This window comes from Uranotaenia lowii, chromosome 1, assembly GCF_029784155.1.
Source record: "Uranotaenia lowii strain MFRU-FL chromosome 1, ASM2978415v1, whole genome shotgun sequence".
Taxonomy (NCBI): Eukaryota; Metazoa; Arthropoda; class Insecta; order Diptera; family Culicidae; genus Uranotaenia; species Uranotaenia lowii.
In genome coordinates, this window is record NC_073691.1 from 189817088 (window position 1) to 189844938 (window position 27851).

The 27851-nt window shown below is 42.6% G+C and overlaps 1 protein-coding gene across 1 annotated transcript; it reads right to left on the reverse strand.

Moving 5' to 3' along the window:
• Nucleotides 1-5843: 5843 nt before the first annotated feature.
• LOC129740802 (muscle segmentation homeobox) lies at nucleotides 5844-27740 on the reverse strand. Its single transcript, XM_055732533.1, has 2 exons — nucleotides 26627-27740; nucleotides 5844-7608 (listed from the first exon to the last, which is right to left on the reverse strand). Exons 1-2 carry the CDS (start codon nucleotides 27222-27224, stop codon nucleotides 7268-7270), a joined length of 939 nt encoding a protein of 312 aa, XP_055588508.1. The 5' UTR covers nucleotides 27225-27740; the 3' UTR covers nucleotides 5844-7267.
• Nucleotides 27741-27851: the final 111 nt, after the last annotated feature.

Consider the following 27851-nt stretch of genomic DNA (forward strand, 5'->3'; position numbering starts at 1 on the left):
CAGGGTTTCAGGTGGATTTCTATCGAAAGACCCACATCGATGGTTCCAAGTACAGATGGTTAGTGGTTTAGACGCCATATAAGATGAAATATTTTCCAAGCACTTGAATCTGCTCGGGTTTGCATCGACAATTGCGAAAGGCACTAGTCCGCAGTCCTATTGTCGTTAGTTTGTACTCAGTATGGACGTTAACGGTGGCTAGTTAGCTAACCAGTTAGTTGAGTGAAACAACCTTCACTACCAGTGCGGTAGTTGCATTTCAGGTTTGGTCGCTGAAGAACGGGATTGAGCCACCCTGGGAGTGAAATGAGACACAGATGTACTGGTCTCACTAGCAGCGTCCATACTCTCATTTTTAACTTGAAGTTTGGACAATTTGTTAAAGTTGTCCTCTAAACTTGCCCTCTCAACATAGTTTCCAATTGCAAAATCTGGGTCGATTCGCCTTTCAATTTCAAGCTGTCTTCTCCAGTGTTCCGAATATCACTCATTTTCAATGAATGTTTCTGATTGCACTTCGCAACTGAACGTACAACGGTCGGGTTTCGTTATTGATTGCTACTGGACCTACCCGATCATCGATCGTTCAATTCATCGCTAAAATACAGATCACCTCGTACGATGCTTGCTGTCAAAACAGTGCAGCACCATCATCAAATTGGAATCTCACCAATGCGCAATGCATATGGCGAATCTTGTTGGTCTTCGATCAGGAGTGAATGGATCAGGCAGTGAGTGAGTGATACATGAAGCCGATCATTAGCGTATTTTGTTTGATTTGATATATAGCAAATTAATAAATTTATTTGTTGTTATAACGTTTTTTAACATCAGTATGATCAAAATCAAATTGAAGTTGTGTTTGTGAGGGAAAGATGTTCACTTTCGCCATGTTTTTCAAATTTTACAAGTTCTCTTATTAAACTGTCGTCCGTCACGTTAAAACTACTGAGAATTTATGGTGTCCCGCACAACTGTTTGATTTTTCTCGTCCTGCAAAAAATAATTTTGAATTTCATATAATTCAGGCAGATACTGAGTGAGCTACATTCAGAATGGATCAGTTTGTATCTCACTCATCTCCGATATGCGATGTTTGCTAAACCGATAATTCTGAATGATGCGACTCGGTTTGCATAGCTGATAGGAGCGCTGATCGAGATTGCATACCAGCCAGGCGAAGCAGTTGCGAGAGGCGCTATCCCATTATACAATCTGAGTGTTTCCAACAGGAAACGCATCCTGAGTGTTTGTTTTGATTGATTTTCGGAAGACTGGTCTTCTCTATTCGCATGAAATTTCAATCTATCTGTTTATGCTGTCCTTCCAACTAGCCTTTCCAATTCAAGCTTTCCTCTAAACTCGCTTGAAATGTCCGTAACTACACCCATAGAAGAGGTTGCAAAAATCCAATGCCTATTTAGCACATCTCTGTGCCGATAATGCGCTGAAATGTGCACTGTGCCGAAGATGATATGTTTGAAAAACCGTAACTGGCATAAGGACTCGGCTCCCAACTAAAATGATGCATGACCACTACATTCAAGCAAAACAAGAAAAACATTTTATGGGATTTCGTTCCTATTGGATAATTCATCCCAGAAACAAGAAAATAAAAATATAAACCACAGCGCCCGTAGGGAGAATCGAACTCATATCACTAACCAAATGGTCTTGCCAGACCGACATCTTAACCAATGTACTATTTGAGCTTCATGCAGGAAGAGGGATATTTGTCATAGGCATTCTGCCACCGATCAATCACAAAAGAAACGCACGACAGTGGCTTCCCGGCGTTTGGCCTCCTTTCAAGGTATTCATTTGCTTGCGATGGAAACGGGAAAGGGAACGGGAGTGGAGGAAACGGGAAACCCATTGAATGAGAACTGTGCTTTGCTTACTGCCTGCTATTACATACACACGCTACATATACACAGCTGCTAAAGCCGGGCAGCTTGGCCGGTGCTTGTTTGCCGGTGAATTGAAGGAACATATTCTTGTTGCTTTGGCTACATACACACGCACAGCTTAGCCGTGGTTGTTTGCCGGCAAATTGAATTGAAGGAATGTTTTTTTTGTTGTTGCTTTTACTGCATACACACGCACAGCTCGGCCGTGGTTGTTTGCCGGTGGATTGAAGGGATTGAATTAGAAGGATGTTTTTGTTGTTGCTTTTGCTACATTCACACGCACAGTGCTCGGTTCGCTGGCTGCCTGGTGTTGGCCGGTATTTATTTCCATCCTTCTTCGTCTTGTGATGCGATAGGGAGGGACGTGAAAGCGTTTTTATTTTGTTTCTTTCAGACATACGCAATTCGGTTAACTTGGGAGATTAATGCCGGTGGGAGCAAATCGAATCAGCACCGATCGCGTTATCTTCTTGTACCAATGATGCTATGTAATTGACTACACGCCATTGGCACAGAGGCTGAATTTTGGGTGTATCTCTTACTGAAAATGTACCAGAAAGATGCAATCCGGATGTTTGTAACCGGTTGGTTACAAATCGTTTGATATTCGTTCTATTTTGTAGTTTTGTATATTTAGCTATAGAAAATACATGTTCCTTGTCCAGTCTCACAGCAAGATAGCACCACAGTAGGCTACATTTTACTACTGGCTGCTGTCAATTAACAGAGGAGGAAAAGGAGGAATAAAAAAAAAAGAAAATGTAAGGCGAAAAGGAAGCTTGCTTCCGTAAAAATCGCTCTCTTCTGTACCAGGTGTCCGATTTTGAAGTCATAGTTTCCGTTTAGTGTCTGTGACGTTCTAAGGAATTCATCCGATAACGCCGGTTGGCTTTCTCACGGGTCGGCCCGCAGATCCTTTGTGGTCTCGCGCCTTAACGTAAAGGATCAGCATCTTCGTCCTCGGGTTCTGCGGATCCCTAACTCTCAAGAAGGACTTCCCTTCTCGGCCTGTCCGGATACGGGGCACTCTCGTGGGCAGGCCGATTAAAAGCCAAAGAAGGAAGACGCCTGCAACGACCGAGTCCAGCAACGCCCGCTGGCGCCGACGGTTTCGGCACCCCGTCGATACGCCATTACATCGACGGCCCTCCTGCTTTCTTGTATTTTATCCGTAAAGTCCTTGGTTACCCAGTAGCCAGCCGGCCCTGAGGTTCCGTACTCTTAGAGTACCTTGCCTTGGCTGGTCTAGCCGCTGCTTTTCTATTCGTAACATGTTTTCGAGAGCCTTCACTCTTCTGTGTTATACGAAAGATTCCGATGGGAGCCAGTTTGTAGCGATTCTTGATTTGGCCGCAATCTCCACGGTTTCGATGTTTGGAAGACCTCTAATTACCACATTCAACGGTTTTTTTTTTTCAGGAGATATCATACTGAAAAATTCCATTTTGGAATCCTTCGGGACCTTCGTGACCCGGTTAAATTAATCCTTGACATGTATCAGGACTTTTATGCCAATTGATGTTAGTTTGTACTTAGCTTGGGGGTTAACGGTGGCTAGTAAGCTAGTTTGTCAAGTGAAACAACCTTCACTACCAGTGGCGGAAGTTTCATTTTGGTTACAGGCTGGTTGAACGATGCGGTTGGGTTTCCGTCAGGTTTTTGCGCTCCAGAACGGCATTGAGCCACCCTGGGAGTAAAATGAGACACAGATGCACTGGTCTCACTAGCAGCGCTTCCGTATTCTCATTTGTAAATAAAAACAAATCTGGATCGATTCGCCTTTCAATTTCAAGCTGTCTTCTAAATTCGCATAAAATTTCAATCGGTACGTTCGGGTTATCCTATCAACTCGCCTTTCCAATTCAAGTTTTCCTCTAAACTCGTTTGAAATGTCTATCGATACGTTTAGGCTGTCCTTTCAACTGGCTTGAAATTTCTATCGATTCGTTCGGGATGTCCTCTCAACTCTCCTTTCAATTTAAAGCTGTCCTCTCTACTCGCATGAAGTTTTCATCGATTGAAATTTAAAGACGAGTTGAGAGGAGAGTCCTATACGTTCGGATACACATTTCAAGCGAGTTAAGAGGACAGCTTAAAATTTAAAAGCAAGTTGAGAGAATTTATCGATAGAAATTTCAAGCCAGTTAAGAGGACAGACTAAACGTATTGATAGTCATTTGAAGCGATTTATAGGACAGCTTGAAATTAAAAGGCAAGTCTTCTCAACTCGCTTTCCAATTACATGTTGTCATCCTACCCTCTTGAAATTGTGAACATGGTCAAGCTATCCTAACGATTCGCTAACCTTTCAAAGCTTCCAGGGTCAAAATCACCCAGAATTCACATTCAGATCATCTTAACATTCATTTCAATATAGGGGGAAAGTTCATTTAACGTCCCATGTGGCTAAAACGCGCCGAATCTGTAACATTTTAAGCCTGCAAAATAAGGGGAAAGCTCATATAACGCCCCATGTGGCTAATACGCATCACTCGTGTTTTGAAGAATCATTTTAAGCCTGCAAAAAATTACCAATTTGTTTTGAAAGCCGTGATTGGCCATGGCAAGTGAGAATTTTTCCTTAAAATACCCCTGAGTCGTGAAAATGGCACAATTTAGGGTTTTCTTCACTTCGATGTAAGTTTTAACACACTTTCAATAAGGTGTCACTAAGCAGAGAAAAATGAATAAGACAATATTTTCTGACACACCGATAGAAGAGAATCTGAACTATGATTTAAAGCTAAAAATCATACTGAACTCGCTAAGATATGAATTTCATGAGTATGTTTTATCACGGCCCATGCGCTCGTTATAACGCGCCAATCGTAATATCCTGAAAAAGCATTGATTTTTTAAAATGTCCAATTTTCATTGAAAGTGAACAAAAAGTTAAAAACCTTTTTTGAGCGTTGATTTAGCCTAAAAAATATATTTTTAATTTTTTTTATTCGATAAGTCCATTTTGATTTCCTTTCCAGTCAAAGTGTTTGTAAGTATGAGTGTGCTTTCGGCCTTCGGCTGCTCTCGGGTGTGTTCGGCTGCTAAGCGCGTATTTGCAACACAGTTTTGTTTTGTGGCTTTGAATATGGTTTTTAAAATATCAAGTATGAATTTAAGTAATAAAAAATCATAAGCATAATTTGGTTCATCGAGAAATCGAGATACAGCGAAGCAGACCAAAATTGAACATCATTTTTTGTAAGATTTTTGCTACCGGAAAACCCCAACATATTTATAAATCGTCGTAAAAACTGGGTAATTTCTAAACTTCTTGATTTATACACAAGTTTGATGAAAATTTGTTGAACGTGAATCGTTGATCGCCTTTGTTTACCTTTTTCTTGTACGATTTTTTTTATAATTTTGCCTTTTTTGAGGTTCACGTAGATATGGCGTGGCAATTCGTTAGAGAAAATTAGAAGGTTTGAGTTCAAATGAGAGAAACCAGTGCTCAGAGAGAATGAAAATGTGCTGATGGTGGAAAATTGTTGCAATTGAAGCAGTTGTGGATTTTTGATCATTACCACTCCAAATGCAAAAAATTCTCTCTTGATTTCAATCCCTTGGACTGACCGGATGCGTGCACACTTGGGGCAAATGACCCAATGTCGGTTTAATCAATCCCCACAGACCTCTATATTCAGATATGCATGTAGCACAACATCACCTCGTTTTGGACTTGTAATATGGGTCAGTTAGCTGAATGCTCGCCTACTGAGCCGTTGTCTACGAGTTCGTACTAAATTTTTACTGTTTGAAAAATGCTTAGAACTTTTTTTCGGCTGGATTAAATTGAAAAAAAAAACAAACAAATAAACAATCAATTGTGGTTTCACAGTTAATCTTCGCCTCTCCGCAGTAGATAACCAAGTTATATATTAAGTTTGAAGGAGTTTTCTTTCAAAAATTACCACGAAAAAGGCCAGTGCATTCAATTTGTTAAATAGTTAAATCCGTTTGTTTTATTGAGACCTTGTCGAGAATAGCCTTACAGTGAACCCCGTTTTGGGGGGGTTCATTTGTTTGTTTTCACTCGCTATAGTTTTCAATAGTTTTATTGTTTTTACATAATAATAATTTTATTTAGTATAACCTTATCTAGAGGAGCTTTTCGAGAAGACGACGACGTATAGTTTCTGTGTTTTACTGTTGCTATTACTTTTTTGTTTCCCCATCTCAATCAAGTATTCTCGCTGCATCCGGGCAGCACTCTGAGGGGACATTTTTTTTTCTCCAGCTTCATTCTCACAACTTTAGCTGAACACCTTACATGATATTATTGTTATAAGTATAGTTACAAACGTAGATGAAACGCCCTATCCTTAACGGCTATATTTACACTAGTTTTGGGGAACATAACCTAAACTCTGACACGGATCTTTCTTCCTAGGGAACGGCCATTCGGAGTTCCAGGAACAATTGGCAAACTATATTTACAATATGGTCGAACTCTTAACCGGTTCTTTTCTTTTTTGAGAATTTGTAGCGCCCTGCGGGATTATGACTGCTCAAGGATGCATAAATTAAGTCACCTAGGTTGTTTGTCTGTTTCTCTCACTTTTACTGTTTGTTTGTGTGTGTACTGACTGCTTTAAGCGAAATTGGATAAATATTAGCTCTCACTTACTTCTTTTTGTTCGCGTTTTTCGAGGCTCCACAATTTAGTTCAGATGAGATTGGTTCGGATGTCGAAAGAATCACAAACAGCCCCCTTAAAGTGCTTTGCCAAATTAATTTCTTCAAACTGTTTTTTGATTGGTTCCAAATATTTGCTTCGAAACGAAGGTAAACGAACATTGGATGAACTCATAAGCTCTGTTTACCACCGAAAAAAAAACAGTTTTATACTCGCTTACTTATGGCATTTATAATTGATTGACGAGTGCTTTTCCTGGTTTTGGTTTTTTTTAGAGGTTATGCGCTTTCGGGTGATTGACTGACTGACTTGACTCTGACAGAACCGATTTTTTAAAAATGGAAACGAATTCGAAACAGGAAATTAATATTTTCGAGCTGTATTAATAAATAAAAATGCGATGTGAAGGGTTGCTCCTACTTCACTCGTTGACTTCACGATTGACTGTTCCCCATAGTGATTGCTTCTATTCTTCGAGGGCGCCATTTGAAAAGGTTCCTAGCTGTCTCTGCCATTTACATGTTCTTTTCGTTACCCTAACTCCGCTCAGGAACGATTTGGTTTCGTATGGGTTTTTCCTTTCTTTTTTATTTTTTCCTAGGAGGTACTTTTTACAGTTGTTCGAGGAGTGAGGGGAACCTTACGGGACTAATATTCACAATTGGTTTCTTCTTACAAAATTAGATAGAGAGAGATTGGGCGAGGAGCTCCCGTCGCTTTATCCTAAATGCATCGCTCCGCCCATCAGACTCGGGTGGAAGTAGCCCATGTAGAGCTGGGCGCCCGGTGCTCGGCCCAGTGCTGCCATTTTGATCTTTTCCAGCTCCGCTTCCTGTAGCCGTTTCGCCTTGGCCCGTCGGTTCTGGAACCAGATCTTGACCTGGGTTTCGGTGAGCCGCAACGAGGAACTGAACTCGGCCCGCTCCGCTATGCTGAGGTACTGTTTTTCCCGGAACTTTTTCTCGAGCGAGAGCAGCTGCTGGGTGGTGAATGGGGTGCGGGGTTTCCGGTTCGGTTTGTGCTTCCGCAGGTTGCACTTGATGCGGGGTGGTTCACCATCTGGAAAAAGACAGAAAGGAAGAGTTAGTATTTAGTTGATTGCATTTGTTTTTTAATACTCGGAGTAGAATTTCTAGAGTGATAGCGTGTAAGGATTCAACTATGGTTTGACACATTATAATTACAAGTAAAAATGTATTCGGCGCATTTATTCAACCAAACGGTATTCGTGTAAACTTCTAATGCACAGGTTTTGCTAGGATATCCGCCTATGAGCCAATTAGTCAAATCTTCAGAGTTCTCCACATGTTACAAATGTCTGAAGGTATTCGGCGTATTTATTAAACCAAACGTCATTCGTGAGACGACCAAAAAAGGTATTCCATCTCTTGATGAGTTTGTATGAACTCACTATTAGTAGCAAGAAACCCATTGCATTGGAATTATCTGTTTCGCAACAATGTAGCTCATCAGAAATCAATTAGCCAGACGAGTCGCGTCACGCAACATTGATTTTGATGTTCCTACTCTTTCCAACACCTAAAGCTGAATAAGTTTCATCGCACCGTCGCGTTGTGTTGTTAACCCAGAAGGAAAAATCTCTTTCCGAAAGCCTCAATTTCCCAACATCATCACTTAATAGAAGTGCTAACACGGTTCCTCAGAGCTGCTTCACGCTTTAACAAGCGACGATTACCTTCAATTAGTACATAGCTTCGGGCCCCAGGTGAAACAAGTTTCCAAATAGGTACGAACGTTCCGTGTTGAGTTGTGTATGGGTTGGATGCAAATGCATTCCCGCATTTAGAAAAAAAAACGGCAACCATTCCGGAGAAGTAGTAGCACAGGGGTGCTAATCGATTCTCGTGTGCCAACTTTTGCATAGCGCGAATGGCGTTTGTGTTTACCAGTTATCCAGCTCCCCTGACAGACGTCCCCTTTTCTCCTGCTTTCGTCCATTCAAAACATACTCGAACGCCTCCCCGATTTCGCACCTCTCTTATTGGGAGCTACCGACTATTGTTCCGGACTGGTGGTGTGCTGCACCCCCACTTGAAACGCTTGAAAAGGCCATAAAATTAATTTATTAAACTGCAATTTACACCTCGCTCGGTTTCGGACTCGGACTCGAACTCGCTGGCCTCCGCATTCGGGATTCTTTCAGCAGTAGCCTCAACAATACCCACTACCAGGGACCATAGAGAGCCTCTGAATCCATTGTGGACCACCGCAAACTGAACGGTTCCGAAAAGTGATAATTATCTAGGCAAATAAATGGCTAACGTGCTGACCAGGACCGATCCGGACATCTCCGAGGAAGCCCAGTAGCGGTCAAATGCAGTTGCGGAGCTAATGGCCTGGGGCACGATGCATTCAGTTGCTATTTGCAATATTTGCACCCCTCACCGGAGCTCAGGGTTGACTTCGCGGCGCACAGCAAAATTCACATTTTATCGATCCACATCTTTTGAATAAAGATGTTCAAGGCCTAATTTTTTTTCTAGAAAAATCGAACCGAGTTCAACAAAAAATCGGCTTCAACCCTGCAACCCGTCTGCAGTGCCACCTGTGGTGAAGCATTTGCACTACCTTCACAGACTGTCCTCAGCCTGCTAGCTTGCCATAGTGCTGTGAGGACGGTGAAAAAAGTATCAATGCCGTCGATGGAATTCGCGAATGCAGCCATAAAATATGTCTCACTTGGGGAGACTCACTTGTCGGTCGAATTGCCTTTACAATTCTACCTTACCGTAACCCTTCCATTCCCTTATCCCTTAAAGAGATGTAATTTCTGATGTTAACTAGGCACAATTTGGCTCAATTTATTCCCTAATTTTCAACCGAATAATGCGCAATTGACGGGAGAAAAATACAATTTTGAAGATATATAATTAAATGAGAATTCGGCCACACTGAAAAAAATGGGATCAAAATTATAGTCAATCATTGATGTTTTTTTTCATGGGAATGGCAGACTATTTTGAAGAAGGTCTGGATTGGAACTCAGAATAATCGTCAGTTCACGACATTGGCACTATTGAAAGGATGAGAACAGTTTTTTTCAAGGTTGTGCTCCAGTTGAAGATTATATGACATTGTTCCGGCCCCGGTTAATAAACTGAAGTGGCAAGCACACATTTGGGCGACTTTTGCTGAGTATGTTCCAAGATTGTTCCGGCTCCGTCAAATAAGGCTGAAAAACCACACATTCTAAGGGCTGTTGCTGAGAATGTTTTGCGATTGTCCCGGCCCCAGGAAAAAAGAAGACATTCTGACAAGACAGAGAAGTACAGATTTGAACGCCAAAAGTCATAATATAGAAAAAAAAACTGTTTTTATATGAAGCTTATGGAACGGAAGGATTTAGTCAATTTGATATTTTTTAAATAATAATAGAAGGTACATTCTTAGATCATAAGTCGTACAACATCGGGTGCGTTTTTCGAGCCAAATGGCAACCGAGTGTCCTCCTAAAGTATGTCATTTCATAATTCAAGCTTTCTGTACTGAAGAATTCGTTTTCCTCTCAGGACGTATCGTGTAAGTTCAAGTCCAGTGTGTTTTCCTAATTTTATTTTAACCGTTGTTAAAACGTAAGAATTTTCCAAAAAAAACACTGAAAAAATAAGCGATACATTTGCACATTGTAACATCGACTTTGTCATAGAATAAAATAGTTGCAAATCAATCCGATTTCTTTCCAAAAAAAAATCCAACCGGAGTGATTTCCTTAAACAAAACCAGTGCTGGCGAACCGCAAAGCAGTCGTAATGAAGCGATTTAACAAACATAAAACATAAGTCGACTCAAATGATCTCATTAATCGTTTTGCTCCGACCGTCGCCGATGCAGCGGAAAAGCTAAAGAATGCACCGTTTTAGCGCCTCCATTGAGCGGTGGCGGCGGACATTCCGCTGCTGTTTTCCCGCAAAAACGGTACTGAGGTTTTCTCTGTCGTTGTTGTAGTTGCGCGTTAATGTTGTGACACGTCGTTCTGAACTGTCGCATTCCTTGAGAGCTTCCTCCAAGCCCGGGTGACACGTTTAGTGTAATTTATTGACTTCCATTTCGATAGTTTAAAATCATAATAAATTTCGAGCTGCCTCGATTTCGTGCGGCTATGATTTACTGTCCTGTTAGCTCGAACAGAAGTCGCGGCGAGAGAAAAAAAAGTAGAAAGAATGCCGCCGCACCGCCACCGGTTTGCTCACTTTCTTCTCAAGTACCTACTTCACCGAGTGTTGTTGAAGCCATTCCGTCTCATTAGGCTGGGCATGTTTCAGGTTTGTTTTTCCCGCCTCGTTCCCTAACCTCTTCCAGTTCTTTGAGGGCCCCCTCCGGAAAGTCAATGATATGTTTATTTTTAATTCTTCCCACTTCCCTTTTTCGTCAAGGCCTGCTACTCGGCCGAACGACAGAACGCTCGATACACGTTAAAACGCTACTAATAGTCTATTAGCTTAAATTGATACTGTCAAGTCACCTTCCACCATTGACTGTTGCTGCTGCTGTTGCTAAGAAAAGTGGAAGAAGGGCTCTCAAGAACAAAAGAGCGCACTCAAAGCAAGAGCTGAAGGGGGGAAAAGAGCACTTTGGAAGTTAATTGAAAGGAAAACTCTTCACCGGGCGCGCGCGACAAAAGCGGAGACTGTTATTCAATTTTCCTCCCGGCTCGGTGGCCGAGAAGTGACTTGCCAGAGAAGCAAGTAAACCTGGGGGAAGTGGAATGATTGCAGCATGCCAATAATGCGCTGCCGAACACGGTAAGTGACACAATAAATTATAACCTCAAAGATCTGTCTGCGTCTTCCTTCGCGTACGCGTCCCATGGTGGAGGTTCTTTTAGTTGCGCGTTAATTGAATAGATTGTTTACCGATGGTGACATGTTCGGTTAGTTGTGTTTTGTAATCGTGGCTGACTGGCTTCTTCTGCTATTTTCGGTTGCCGCTGTGAATGACGTAGGAATTTCAATCGTTTTGACACATGTTCTCGGTTGCAAGTTTTTCCGTGCAACCCGTTCGCGCCGGGAATTTTTGACTAGATTAATCTTCGTTCCGGTACGACTCGGCTTTTCGGAACCTCTCGTTTGCAGAAATAACGTACAGGAACATCAATCTTCATTTTTTTAAAATGGTTTGAAGGGGTTAAAAAGTATTGAAAATTTGACTATTTGAGTGTGACTGTGTGCGTCAACAGGGTTGCTTGTTTTCTATTATTAAACCGTAGAAATCGAAACCATCTGTCTCGTCCCACTTAGCAGCCAAACCCATCGGCCAGGCGGTGTCCCTCGTTTATCGGCTCTTTAACCAACGCTCTGTACCTCGTTGTTGTTTGATGTTTACCCGAGCAGGGCTCGCGATGATTAATTGTATTTTATTGTTTCGTTTTCGAGATTTGCAAATCGTGCCGCCGCCGCTGCTTACGGTAGCACTCCTTCGAAATTGCTTAATTAAGTAATCAGCTTCAGTCGGTGGCGTCTCGCCGCCACTTTCAAAGTCTCCAAGCACATTACAAAACGTTTTGCGAGATGCACTGCCGATAGTGGCAGTGCAAACAAAGTTGAGTTCCTTCGGCGAAACGACCGATTCCAACATTTCTCAATTAAAATTAATTGCATTCATATCGACGCTGTTTTGTCTTCTCTTTTTCCAGCACCATTCCGAGGGAGCATTTTTTTTTCTCGGTGGCTGCTGCAACGTCCAAACAACCGGTAAGGAACATGCAAATTTGCTTGTCCGCGCGTTCCAGACTCCTATTGAATCTAGCAAGCAACCTAGAGAAGCCTCTTCTCTATAGGTAAAAGGAGTGAGCGTACAAGACGGCAATCGAAACGGTAGCCGCCACGACCGTAATCTGCAGACTGAACCATTAAGGACAAACGCTTTGGAGAGAACGGAAAGAATCCCTCGCCAGTGGCTTGTGACCCTCTCCATCCCATTGTTTCGATTATTTAAACAAGTTTTTTTACGTAAATTTTTACCACAAAAACTTTTTATCGTTATTTTAATTTTCTGTTCAAAACTGGGTTAAGAAAATCAAGCGTGCATCATGAGGTGATATACACGTTAAACAAAATATAGCCTTTTAAGTTTGTTAAACTATTTTCTGAGTTTTCCAGCAGAGTTTCTTATTTTAAAAAAATTAAAAAATTTAAAACAAGACACATTTGTGTTGAACCATCAGTTAGAAAAATTGCCACAGTACATCAACTACCAAGCTACAGCCACTTTTTTCAACAGTTGACTCCCAGAAAATCCGAGGATCCCGATTCCGGTCCATCGCCCGCTGAACCGATGTGATGAGCTAAAATGTGTGTGAGTAAAATCCCTCAACCAGACTGGAAGTGGTGGCGAGTCAGTCAATCACGTTGATTGCACTTAACACCCGCCGTAACGACCAAAACAACGTCATTACTGCTTTGCTCTAAGCTATCTGGCGAGCGTGTGTCTCTCCCGGGGCACAAATCTGTTCCCCAGAACAACCGACCAATTCATTAAGTGCAATCAAATAAACAACTATCAAATGGATCGACGAAGAAAGGGAACAAAAAAAAGCAAAACAGCCGGGTCGCCATGTGTGTGCCAGCCCCAGTCTAATGTGATAATGTTATAAATTCTGCGCGCTCACAGCACAAATTCGCCGCGCGAATCTTTTGACAAATAGCCCGATGTGTAAACTAACTATGTTTAGAGAGACTGGTTCTCGTCGTTAGCAAGAGGCAAACAAAAAAGATCCGATCCGCGGCGAAATCACACGGTTCGGAATTTCGACTGTCGAAATTCCACCGTTCTTTTGATGTTACGAGTCTCGGAAACATTTTCGAAAATAGCTTCCCACAAACCGCGCCTGTCTTCCGGAATTCCGCTGCCTCACGAGAGCGAGAGAAATCAAGCGGCACAACGGCTTTTGTCTGCTGCCAAATATGTGAAATTCTAGCTCCTCCTTTACAAGCACAAACACTGCGCTTCCGCTGCCCTTAACCTCAATCTCGGCCCCAGATCAAGCCGATCAAAGCCCGGAGTAAAACAGAGAGAGAGCTTCCCAATTGGCATTTGAATTCTGCACTGACGCTGATGCTGCTGCTTTTGTTGTAGAACGACGGTGGTGATTCATGACTTTCCACCGCCGCACCGTCTCAAACGGTTGGTCCTTCGAGCCGGATTGTTACCGCACAGCTTCTCCGCATAATACCGGTAACAGAATCGTGAATGCAGTTCATTTTAATTTGATTCTAATTGAAATTGCACCACCGATGCAGGCGGGATGCTAAACGATCCTCTCGCCACTCGCCACGGGTAAGCTGTAAGTGGACGGAGTGAGTGGGGTCAGCACCGTTAAATTAGCGAACGATTTGAAGTCCCTTACTCATCGCACTCGTCGCCTCGTCGCTGCTGGTTGGTTGGCAGGACTGACTTGCGGGTGTTGTAAGAGGACGGGGAACTTGAGTTTTTTTTACTCAGCGTTTGAGGGAGAAAAAAACGAGAGCAAACGGTACTGCGCCGACGCATGGTTTCACATAAAGGAGTTTTTTTTTACTTTCAACCTCAAACGTTCTCAGAATCGATAAACGACCCCTATTCCGGGGGAACCATATCAATTGGGTTGTAAAAGTGAAACAAAATGCCCGGTCTTCCTGTGTGCGTGTGTGTGCGTGCATGTGTCGGTCCCATTTTTACCCTCAATTCATCTGATGGGATGAGCTGATAAGCTTCGGAACCTTAGGGATAATTATCCTTGCCTGAACTCTTTTTCCATTGCCAAAGGATAAAGTAAAAAAACAATAAATATCCCGAATCTGACGGTTTGCCCCGGACGACTACAAACTATAGCGCTGCCAGAGTTCCGGTGAATAAAAAAGGAGAACCCTTTAAGAGTTAAGGTGTTTTTGATGGCGGCGCTACGAGCTAGCTTCCGAGAAATTCGGCCGAGGAACTCGTAAACAAACCCGTCGACTGAGTGTAGCCAGTAAATTTTGGAAACACACTGAAAACAAACCTATCGGAAGGTGACAATCTACACCCATGTGGGTATTTTACCAAAAGCCTTTAATGCTGCAAACATCTGCCTTTTGTTTCGCCCCGGTAAGGGCTGCGTAATTAAATTTTAGTATTAATTAAGGACACCCCTTTCACTGATAAAGGAGCACCGGAGGGGAAAAAATTACAAATGCTGTTAAAACCGGGTGCAAAGCGAATTAATTCAATTAAGGTTTTTATTGAATTAAAATATTGTGAGGAAGGGTTGCGACATTGTTGGTTTTTTGATTAGCACTCATGAAAACTCAATACTCAAGCGTGAAAAACTTTCGACGGGAAAACTGCCTGAAAGTTATTCATGCGTGATTAGTGCGTTTACATTGAACATTCAGCAGATTATACTTAAGAATTATTTCTATTAAATTTACTTTAAAATGATGTAATTTACTTAAATTGCAAAATGACTTCGAAAATCGATTGAATAACGGTTGCCTTTGAAGTAAAAACGATAAAAGTTGTAAACGCACGAGATGAAAACAAATAATTTTGCAGCCTACTCTGATTTAGATAGCCTGATTCCGATAGTTTCAAACAGTTGAAAACCCTAATCAATTTGAGTTTTTTTTCCCCAAAAGAAACTTAAAACAAACGGATTCAAAACGAAGCAATCCCAACAACACCGGTCTAAGCTCCAAAATAAACTGGCTTTCCGTTGGAAGCCAATTTGCTCGCTTAAATATTCTCGCTAATTAGTGACTACCGTGAGTCAGGTTACCTTTTTTGCATCGAGGCAACGAGAGCTGCCGATTTTTTCTTCTTTTCGCAACCCCGCACCGATCCGGTCCGGTTCGCTTTCTTAGAGAATCGGAATCGAAACCTTTCGCACATTTGCCTCCACGTCTTCCGCGCCGATCGGACCTTAATGGACTAATTAAATCAATTACACCTGCGATAAAACATTTTAATGGCTCAATACTTTGGACTAAACATTCTGGGTCCCTTGGACTTAGAATTCGTCCTTCGCAAAAGGATAAGATAAAACAGGACGGTCCTGCCGCCGCAGCGAAAGTTTGGTGGGAAAATCGATAGTTAGCCAAGCTGTTGCGGCGGAACCCACGCCTTAATTATCGTAATCGCGCGCGCGAAAATTTTGCCTACCGAATGAATATTTATGCACCAATTAATTGGCCCCTGTCCCCTTCGGGGGGAGAAGGGAGAGAGTTTGTACCTCAACTCGACGGCGAATGGCTTATCTGTCAATTAAAATTTATTATCTGAAATTAGCGATAAACACGCAAATTTTATAGCCCTCCGACTCAGACTTGGACTCTCGGGTGACAGATATTTACCTACAGCCCGGTAGCACACGATCCGGCTCGAAGGACCAGTTGGTGTTAAAGCGACGGGGGGAGGACAGAAAGCGGTAAGAAATTTGCGGAACCGGTAATGGCTCAATGTTGACAGTTTTCTCCCGACTGAAGTCTTCCCCAGAGCTCTAGCTAGCGACGGCTTGAGTGGACATAATTGAAATAAATTTACACATTGGTTCCTCTAGTCTGGGCCGGTTCAAGTTGCCGGGCGTTTTTTTTTTTCTGAAACCAGTAGAAATGGTAGACACAGCCCGTGTTATCTCTCAAACGGACGGAAGAAGGCGGTGGAGGGTGCCGACCGTTCCTAGTTACGATTGCTGTTAATTTATTCAAATATTAGTTCCGGTCCTTCTGCCGCCGCCGCCGGTCAAACAGTGGAATGGTTTTGTTCGCTGATGTTAACTAGCTTCGGGAATGGGTTTTCCGGCTTCTTGGAACATCCAATTTGGTGTTTTTGGCAGCCAGTTGATGCCGAAAATTAACGTTTTGCGGAATATAAGCTTTGATAGTTATTTTTTCTTAGTATAAACAAAAAGTTAAATTACCCAAAAATTTTGTGATTGAGAAAAAATGGTTTCATGACGTCTTATCTAAAATTGAACATTTATTTTTAAATTACGCCAACTTTCAGATTATTTAATTTTATTTGAGACTGTTATAACCCCAATATACAATTCAAAATCACTGTTCGCATTCCACCCACCACCTCACACACTAGTTTGAATTCAACCAATCAACGCATCAAAACGAGGGGTCACCGCAAACCGGATCCAATTGAAAATTATCCAATCAGTGCGCGTCCGACCATTCGGAAATCATACGCACACTCACACTTACTAACTAGTGAGACAGACAGACAGACAGACAGTCGCTCGTTTCGAAAATCACAGCTCCTCGTCAGACACAAGTTGTTCGTCTCGATCAGTTAGTCAGTCAGTGGGAGTAATAATGCAATTAATTTTTATATCTTAATTTAGCACCCCTCGTCGTCGTCGTCGTCGATGTCAATGTCCCGCACACACATCAAAACGATCAAAACGTAATAAACTAGGGGGGCGAACGGATGGACGGACGTGCGGCTCAAGGATGATTGACTGGCTAGCTAGTAGTGGTGGTGGTGCCGAGGGATCATCTAAATTGAAGTTTCCGATTTGGCGAGCGCGGTGGGTCGAACTAGGAAATCATAACTCGTAAACGGGAGCAAGGGGCCCATGTCAGAGTGTTTAGCCTTTATTATCGTTATTTACACTTTTGTTTGGGCCAGCAGCGGTAATCATTTATTTACCCTCGCGCATCGCGTTCTCTCGTTTTCCTTTTTTTTTCGGAAGTTGTTCGGGCGAGGAAGAGGAATGTTGGGCGCCGATGAATGGTAGAAATTACCGGGTCGAGATCGTACGACATGATACCGTCATCATGGAATTAATTAGTACCAGAAATTGAATAAAAGCCTGTGGCGCGTTTGCTCACACACTGCCTGGGATCGGGCAGCCGTTGAGCGAGAAATATAAAATATAAATATTTCATTTAACCTGAATTAATTGGGAGACCCCTCGTGGTGGTACTCCATTTTTCTTCGCGTTCAACCGCACGATTTCCACTATCGGTGTTCCGTTTATGACTATATTTTGGAAGCACAATCGCGTGGAGGCGCGATTAGATCCTTATCGGGTAAATGCTAGTTTTGTAATTCCAAACACCGTACCCGAGGAAAAAGGGTCCTCTTGGCGGTCTGCCTGGTGGAGCGCAAACACTCTCTCTCGAAAAAGGGGTTTTACGACTTTCTTTTGTTTCCAAACGGTCGAAAAACTCAACGCGAGATATCACACCAAAATGCGAAAATTAATTTTCAGCCAAGTTCCCGGAATGCAGCGGCCAAATCGCGCGCACCCGACAATGACGACGCAACCGCCACGGCAAATGCGCCGTTAAATAAAAGAAATATAAATTAACGGCTCCATTTACTGGCACCTTGCGCCTGGGTGAATCTCGGCTGCCCCGGTCCTTCGAGCCGGCTAAAATTGTCACCCGAAAATTCGCGTCGAGAGAGCGCGGTATGACGACATTTGCGTCCGCACCCATTTAGCCACATTGTCGCTTCGGCGTCGTCGTCGTCGTCGTCGTTTGGCGCTACATTTGCTGCATTTTTAATTAATTATTGCAGCCAGCTTCTGCCAAATTCCCCTCGTTCTCAGACCTGTCCGGAACATAAATTCACTACATTTTCTCCACGGCTCTACTAAGGACCACAAATAAAACCCCTGTCAATTGCGTGTTTGATGGGTATCGTTCAATCAGGTAAGTACACTTGCCGAATAAATCGGCCAGATAAGTCGTCGAACTGTAAGTACTGTCAATCTGCAGCTGTCAGGACGTCGTCTCGAAAACGAAAACCAAACCAAAAATCAGCTGCCGGTGTCAATATTTTTGGCCCCAAGGAAAAATTGAAGAGCAATAATTCTTCCCGTCGTCGTCGTCCCTATCTGTCTGAAATCAGTGCCCAATTAACGAGAGACCCGAAGCGGCCTTCGTCTCACAGAACACGGGAAGCCGAAAGATGTCACTCGCAGTCTCCCGGCGAAACTTATCGTTAAGATCCAATCGGCTCCCGGTCGCGTACCGAAAATTTGCTACCAACCGGGCCGAGACTGGACGGTTCAAACGGAAAACGAACGACAAAACAAATTAAGCTACCCCGTCCGCGTACCTCACCTTCGTCCACCGGAATCGAAAGCCTAAAGCAGAACAGAAAACGAACCCCAACCAAGGCGAGCAACGGCTTAAGTAAAGTGCCTACTTAAAATTATAATAACAAATAAATTAACAACAATACTTTTCCATGTTTTCTTTTATTATAAACAAGTATCAAATTAATGTAATAATAATTTTAAATCACTTCGGCTGGCGCTGGCAGCTGAACCCTGAAAACAAGCTGCCGAACCAAACAAGGGGGTGGGCGAAATTCGCACCGCTGATGGCGGCTGAACACGCGATGATTTCATACGCCCGCTCGGCCCGAATGAGGGACCTCTCGGTTTCGATGTTTAAGTAGGAACTTTTCTCCCGGGTCCCTCCCATGCTCTTTCGCTGAAAAACTGTACACCATTGCTCATTGCATAATTAGAGCGAAATAAATATTAATTTTTTTGTTCTGTTCGTGGTTAAACTGGAACGCAATCCACTGTTCGGTTTCTCGCTTTGGAACCAAGGTAAGGAATTTACGCGCATACCTTTTGGAATATCAAACGCTCCAAACACCTTTCGAAGGGTGTTGATTTTTTATTGATAAATTCCATCGCCGAGCCGTTTCTTTTGTTGGAAATGAAATTGAACCGGAATTGAAACGAAACTGAACTGAAACTGAACTGAAACTGAACTGAAACTGAACTGAAACTGAACTGAAACTGAACTGAAACTGAACTGAAACTGAACTGAAACTGAACTGAAACTGAACTGAAACTGAACTGAAACTGAACTGAAACTGAACTGAAACTGAACTGAAACTGAACTGAAACTGAACTGAAACTGAACTGAAACTGAACTGAAACTGAACTGAAACTGAACTGAAACTGAACTGAAACTGAACTGAAACTTAACTGAAACTGAACTAAAACTGAACTGAAACTGAACTGAAACTGAACTGAAACAGAACTGAAATTGAACTGAAACCGAACTGAAACTGAACTGAAACTGAACTGAAACTGAACTGAAACTGAACTGAAACTGAACTGAAACTGAACTGAAACTGAACTCAAACTGAACTGAAACTGAACTGAAACTGAACTGAAACTGAACTGAAACTGTACTGAAACTGAACTGAAACTGAACTGAAACTGAACTGAAACTGAACTGAAACTGAACTGAAACTGAACTGAAACTGAACTGAAACTGAACTGAAACTGAACTGAAACTGAACTGAAACTGAACTGAAACTGAACTGAAACTGAACTGAAACTGAACTGAAACTGAACTGAAACTGAACTGAAACTGAACTGAAACTGAACTGAAACTGAACTGAAACTGAACTGAAACTGAACTGAAACTGAACTGAAACTGAACTGAAACTGAACTGAAACTGAACTGAAACTGAACTGAAACTGAACTGAAACTGAACTGAAACTGAACTGAAACTGAACTGAAACTGAACTGAAACTGAACTGAAACTGAACTGAAACTGAACTGAAACTGAACTGAAACTGAACTGAAACTGAACTGAAACTGAACTGAAACTGAACTGAAACTGAACTGAAACTGAACTGAAACTGAACTGAAACTGAACTGAAACTGAACTGAAACTGAACTGAAACTGAACTGAAACTGAACTGAAACTGAACTGAAACTGAACTGAAACTGAACTGAAACTGAACTGAAACTGAACTGAAACTGAACTGAAACTGAACTGAAACTGAACTGAAACTGAACTGAAACTGAACTGAAACTGAACTGAAACTGAACTGAAACTGAACTGAAACTGAACTGAAACTGAACTGAAACTGAACTGAAACTGAACTCAAACTGAACTGAAACTGAACTGAAACTGAACTGAAACTGAACTGAAACTGAACTGAAACTGAACTGAAACTGAACTGAAACTGAACTGAAACTGCACTGAAACTGAACTGAAACTGAACTGAAACTGAACTGAAACTGAACTGAAACTGAACTGAAACTGAACTGAAACTGAACTGAAACTGAACTGAAACTGAACTGAAACTGAACTGAAACTGAACTGAAACTGAACTGAAACTGAACTGAAACTGAACTGAAACTGAACTGAAACTGAACTGAAACTGAACTGAAACTGAACTGAAACTGAACTGAAACTGAACTGAAACTGAACTGAAACTGAACTGAAACTGAACTGAAACTGAACTGAAACTGAACTGAAACTGAACTGAAAGTTAAAACTAAAACAACAGGATACTGACGAGATTTCCAGTAAAAAGTTAAGTTAAATCAAAAATTCCAAAGAAATCAAATGTTTACAGATTATAATCTTACATTAAATTTCATTTTTAGAAAAAGTAAATTCATTAACAGAGCTGCAAGAAGTTTTCATTTTTGGCTGTGAAATTGAAAGTCCCTACCGTCGAAACCGTTTAGAAACTGAATCATGGCACCGTACCGGAAGTGGTACTTCATCCGGAAATGGCAAATTTAAACTTTCGACCAACAGACCCAGCCCTTGTTGTCCATCGAGCAGCTAGAATTTGTTAGGTAGAAATTGCTTCCGGTGGCCAAGCAAAACTTAGTAACTCCTCGCAGGCGGAAAACTACCGAGAAAGACTCTCTGCATGTTGTTAGGTTGGAATTTGCATTTCAAATTCTTGGCCCTTAAAGTCATACGTACATACAACATCGGTTTATGTTTTTTGTTTATTTTTGGTTTGTTGAATGTTGCTGCTTGGCCAAATGAAATCGTTACAAGTTTGTCTTCGATTTTCTATGTTCGGAAGAAATCGAAACGACGAAGAAGCTCGGAACAATAGCTTTGAATGTTCTACTCTTTTCCGACCTGGGGAAGGTTGGGGGCAGGAGAGCATACTCAAATTTGCAACCTCAATCGATTTGGGTGTACAATTTTTCTTGCTCCGACTTTTTGTTCATAAGCTAGTTCCCGGGAACAACGCTCTCTCGAGAAAAAAAAACTTGAAATGGAATCGAATCGCACACAATTGAGCCGTAAACCATGGGGCGCGATTATTCCGGGGAATCAAATCGCTGCCGCACAAACAATCGGGTAGTAAATTATCTTTCTCGAAGGTTGCCGGTTTGACATTTCTGTTACCCTGCGCCGCCCCGATTCGTGTGTTGTCACCTGCTGCTCCCCACCTAGGAATATCGTTCGTGTTGCCCCGTTCCATAATTTTGGCTCTGTTTGCATAAAACGATCGGAGGAATTCGGTTCCGCGTGTCGTTTCGGAATTGCGAATCGATTTGTCCACCGGCGAATTCCGGCCGGCTGGCCGCCATCACGGGGCAATCGGCCCCGCATTACAAAAAACATGGCGACCGTAAAGATACGCTTGGATGCGTTCGTTTTTTTCTGTTTTCTTGCTACTGCACGAGGGATGAAATGACTCAATTAAACTTCGAGTGGACTGGATGAATTTTTAGCTTTGGGGTGTGGTTGAAGTTGAACAAACAATTAATCAACGCGTCATTTCAGTGACAGTTGCGGAATTGTTTTCAAGCTCTGTTGGGAGAATCGGCGAACTCAACGGACGCAGCCACAAATACGAAAAAACAAGCAGGCGGAGGATGATGGCGAAATCTGCCAGTGATTGTGCGCGCACGATCAATTACTGTTGCTAATTAATGTTAAAAGACGCAGAGATTAATTAATTTAGATCTTCTTCGGCCACGAGCAAAACTTGGATTGACTGGGCGGCCATTGCCTGGGAGCAGCGTTGTAAAAATTTATAATTAATTGACCCTCGGACAAGAGAACCGGGCTCACTCAATTTGCTAATTATACTGATGTTTTGTTTCTTTCGAAGGAGAACGAGAGGGCCCGAAAACTCGGTAACAACGATTCTACGGAAAATTTCCTACTCTGCCGAAGCTGCGCGAAATAAGCAACAAATTTTTTTAGGGTTATTGTTTTTGGAATTCGACCTAAAACTCCTCTGCTAGTTTTATAAAACAGCGGCTGCTCCCTAATTGACATTTCAAATCAGGGGCCGCCACACCAAACTAACTCTCGAGGCACTAACGGGAGCGCTCGTTGCTGTTTTTCAATTTAACGGCTGTGCCCCGGCAAACCCGTTCAATGTTCGTTTAGGGTTTGTGTTTTTTTCTCTCTCTCGGAGTTGTTGTTCGTACCACTAATGGTGGTCGCATATAAATTGATCAATTGTTGCGGTTAATTTCTGCTGGTTTCCGAAATATATACAAAATACATACGGCAGCAGCGGCTGTACCGAATACAAAATGCCGAGGGTGCGGGCCGGTGTTGAGAATTTTATAGGTTTTCAACCGGTTCTGTTGCTCGCCGAGGTTGGCCGCTGAATTTGTTGCTTGAATTAGCCATCTGGTAGGACGCAGCCAAATGGTCCAAGTAGGCCGTTTTAATTTATGAACTACATGAATCGGTAAATCAGAGTTGGTGTTTGTTGGAGGAAGTATCGGAGCCTCTATTGATTGTATAAACTCTTCTAAGCAGGTGATTAACTGTTTAATGTACTTTGGGAACACAAGCTGACAGTTCCAGAACAACAAAAAAAACTCTCATCCACTAAACCAAAATCTCAATGTGCTAACCAGACGTTGACAGTATCGATTTCACTCGAAAGCAGTGTTCCAAATTGAAATCAGCAGAGCAACTCTTTCCCGGGAATTTTGTCGTCGAAAGGCGCACAGAGTCACACATGCGTATCCCGAAAATTCCGAGCAGCAGGAAGTATCCAATAAAATCCATCGCGTCGTAACAGACCGACTCCGACTAATTGAATGTGACCGCACCAAAAAAAAAAAGAATACAATCGGGCACTCGAGTTTCCTCGAGAAAAACTAAACCCTCTGTGGATCCCTGAAAATAATTACACGCTCTAGTTGATTTTCGCGAAATCCTAAAAGACCTCGGTGACACATACCACATACACATGAACGTAATCCCCGCAAAACTGATCCAATTAGCTCAAGCGTTTAATTAAATTCAGACCAATTCGACGGCGGCAGCAACAACTTTTCAACATCTGAGAAGGCGCAGCCAGCTCTCATCGACATCGAAGAAGGCGCTGGAAAGCATGTTGTTGTTGTCTCTAAACTACGACGGATCGGGAGCAAAAAGTCGAGAGTTGAAAAACACACACAAAAAAACACAAAACACTTGAAAACGGTTCCCATTAATCATGTGAGTGGAGAAACTCGATGACAAACGGTTAAGTGCTGTCGTAACTCAATTGAAGCGTTTGTGTGTTATTATTGTAAGGTTTTCGGAGGAAAAATTAAAATTTTCGAACGCGAAGGTAAGTTTGAAACAATGAAACCCGCAACAAAACTGTTATAAATATCATTCAAATTAATTGCTGGCGGCTGCCGCTTTAAAAGAACCTTTCAACGAAGCAGCAAAAAAAACAAACAAATAAACAAACAAAGGTAGCAGCTTGGACCGTCATCATCAGCAACCGGACCAGACAAGGAGAAGGACAACTTCCCGAAAGCGATTCCCGGAATCTTTGAATTTATATCGATCACACACCATAATTAATTGGTTTCGATTCTTTGTCGTGTTTTGTTTTCTGTCAGTCTCTTTTTTTTTGTTCCTCTCAATCGGAACTCAGTCGTTCAAAAGCAAAAGAAACACACCCAAAAAAACCCAATCCAGGTGAGGAAGAGCGCCCGAAATCCGAAGAAGGAATCTTTAAAAAATTGACATGTTTCGATTTTGTTGATGTTGTTTTTTTTGTCTTCAGTCTCCCATTCCATCAGTTTCGAAATCAGAAGCCGAACTGGCCAAGTATTCCCAAATTCCGGTGCTCCGGGACAACACAGATAAGAACGCTAATTAATAGATTTTAGATACATGGGTTTTTATCTCGCCGGGAGTATTCCGAGCAGAGTTTTTCGGACTTCGTAAAGATCGAGGAGGAAGAAGAAAAAATCCAACAACAACAACATCAACAAAAATCTGAGAACGGATCTGACGCTGAGATGAATGAAATTTTTTTTGGAAACTGTGGGAATCGGACTACCTGCTGCTACTTGGTGATCCGCCGTTGGATTTAACCTCCAAATTGTTTTTTTTTTTTGAATATTTTGTGAAGAGCCCGCACGACCGGTTAATAGATGTTGCTCACTTTTAAATGAACCCATCTGAGTACAACGATGAGCAGTATTTACGTACGCATGTACATATGTGCTCTTAACCTCAAAGTTTAGTTTGAGGAGTTTTATTGGTGACGCGCCGAAAGGTTGTCGGGGCTACAGCTTAATTAACTTGTAATTAGTAACGAGTTTAGTTTTTATTTTGTTTTCTGAATCTCGCAGCCTCCATTCATAGTTTTGAAACCGTGGCTAGATTCAGAGACGCTAGAAGAAGAAGGAAATGGACGTGAGGGGATCGTTAAATCGGTAAACACTGGTAGCTACCGGTGGTTATATGAGGTTGGAGCTTGTTTTGGGGCTCGTTTTATTACGACATCACAACACATTTGAGCTGAAGATTGGTGCGAGTGCAATCAACATGTTTCAGCCAGACGATGATGCTGCTTCCTTCCGGAACATTACGCCGAGTAGCTGACCCCAAGCAGCCCGGATCAGGTGATGGTAATCGGGTGAGCCGTGAAATGGTGGAAGACAGCGAAATTGAGGTAGCCCCGAATGACCGGAAGTTGACCACTTGAAAACTGCCATCAAATTACCAAAATTTACAACACTTTTTCTTTGATTACAGAATTTTCCCATTTTATTAAAGCTTTTCCGTTGCTGCAATACACTTAAGTCGGAAATGAAAACTGTTCTGTGAACGCAGTACTCATGCGTCAAAAGCTCAAATATTGAATATGGTCAACATAAGTATGAGAAAATCTGATTGCAATTCAAATAGTAGATGGTTTTTATGACATATTTAAGTGAGAATTTATTCCCGGAAAACATTTGCTAATCATCGGAAACTTGCCAACAATATTGTTGTAAACAAAGTACTCAGGTGTAAAAAAAAATCCCAACGTTAGAACTGTTCAATGTCTGATAAAAACTGATTACATCCAGAATTGTTTTGATAAATTCAAAATTTGAAGACAAAATTGAATGTTAACTACATGTTTATGCATTCGATGGCATTCATGACATCAGTGCTGAATCAAAGTGTAAAACGTCGATAACTTTGCAAAGTGTGGACACAGTACTCGAGTGTAGAAATTTCAAAATAGTATACGCTTGACACAACCAAAAAGTAGATATTTTTCTATCTATTTTCAAACGTTTGACATTATTTGTCACCAGAAATTTGCTTCAAGGTCGAGTCACACAGAACAAAACACACACAAAATAATCAACACCTATATCGGTGAAAATCAATTATGTTGAAGCTGAAGATGGGCAACTAAAAATCACCCGTTGGGTTTCGGCCCCGGCAGGAAGCCAACAATCGGTGGGAATTCGAGCGGTTTAAAACAAAACGTAACGCAAACGAAAGGCGATAGATTTCTCCCTTTTTTTTCTAACCCAAAGAGTCACAGCTCCAGCACACAACCCGTGGCCCCGCCGCATTTCCATAATTCCCCAATCTAAATTCTCTAATTTAATTAACCCATTGGTTTGAATTTTGATGGTCTAGTTCTTTTTTTTGGTTGTTTCGAACTCATGGCCTAAACTTAGTTGAGGCAACAAGAAAAAAAAACAACAAACCCAAAGGGTGTCCCGGCAATTAGTTACAGTTGGGAACCGCTCTCCTCGGCTCCGGGGGTTTCAACTCATTAGGACTACGCGATTCCCCGGATTCGCTCGATTGAGACATTAACGTTCCAGCTAATTAAGAGAAAAAATGGCAGCCGGTAGAGCCAGGCCGCGGACAGCTGTCCGTTTGACCGTCGTCCACTAATCGGTCGCTTGCCCGGCTGGGTTTTAGTAAACATTTATACTAATTAATATACAAATTTGAGCGCCGTGGTCTAGGTCTAGCTACTAGGAATCTAATTGACCCGACGGATGGTCAACGGCCGCACGCTAGTTGAATCGTCACTATTCTAGTTAAATTGGTTTGAATATGGGTTGGGTAAGACACTAACCTGCACCGAGCTGTCCCGATCCGAAACCCTGTCCAGGGAACAGACCGGGCGGACCGAAGGGAGGCATTTGTCGGGCTGCGGGCCAGGGCATTCCACCGCTCATGCCACCCCAGGCTGCCGCTGCCGCCGCCAAGGCACTGAACGGGGTCGGTCGGATAGGAACATGTCCGGCCGCCGTTAGCGCCGCCGAATGCTGCAACATCGAGGGGGATCCAATCTTGTCCGGCATTCCCGGCTGAGAACTACTGCTGTTTTCATTATGAATATCTTCGATGTCCACAATCGAATCTTCCTGGTTGGAGTCGTAATCGTCCGACTCCAGCAGACTGTGCGGGGTATCCGATCGTTCCGGATCATTTTTGATGGAACTACTGTCGTGGGCGGATCGGGGTGAACTACTGGCCTGGGAGAGATTGGCAGGTAGAAGTACTTCCGTCATCCCGATCATCCCGGTCGGCGTCTTAGGCCGGGTGTCAGCGAGCAATGACGCTACGCTGAAGTTACTAATCCGCGAGGCACTCTTCTGTTGCACAGGAACCGTCGGGCTGGTCATCGCCATTCGTATCGGAGTTACAGTCATTCCTGATGATTTTATCATAAATACCGGCGATAGCTCGCTGTGTCTCTTCTTCTCTGCTTCCTGAAGGATTCCTGTTAAATAGCTTCTTGCATTCGACCACTTTTCGTAACCCAATTAACCAAAACACTCAAATCCACACTATAATCCAGAGCTTGGTTTTTCTTTCTACCAGCTCCTTTCAGTTTACAAAACACCACTTGATCTCCGACCTTTTCTTAAAGTGCTGCATCCACGCAATCCACGACTCACAATTTCACGCACTTGTACCTCTGCGTCGGAGCAACAACAAAAAAATCAATAACTCTTATCTACTCCCGCTGGTCACACCAAATCACTGGAACCGTTATCAGCAACGGCTAAAGGAACAACAGCGACGACGCTTCTACAACGACCAACGACGACGTCGGCGAACAGAAACATTGGAAGGAAAAAAGGAGCACAACAAACAACACGATCCGCAATCGACACAAGATTATCCGTCACAAGGCAAAGAGGGCGCTCTTCAACAACGATTGCGTGCTCACGACTCTACGACTGTCATACAACTGGTGAACAGGCAGTTTGTCCACCAACAAGGCAGCGCCCAGGCTACGGCAGAAATCTTCTCACACAACATCCCACACACCAACACCAACACTGGTTCCC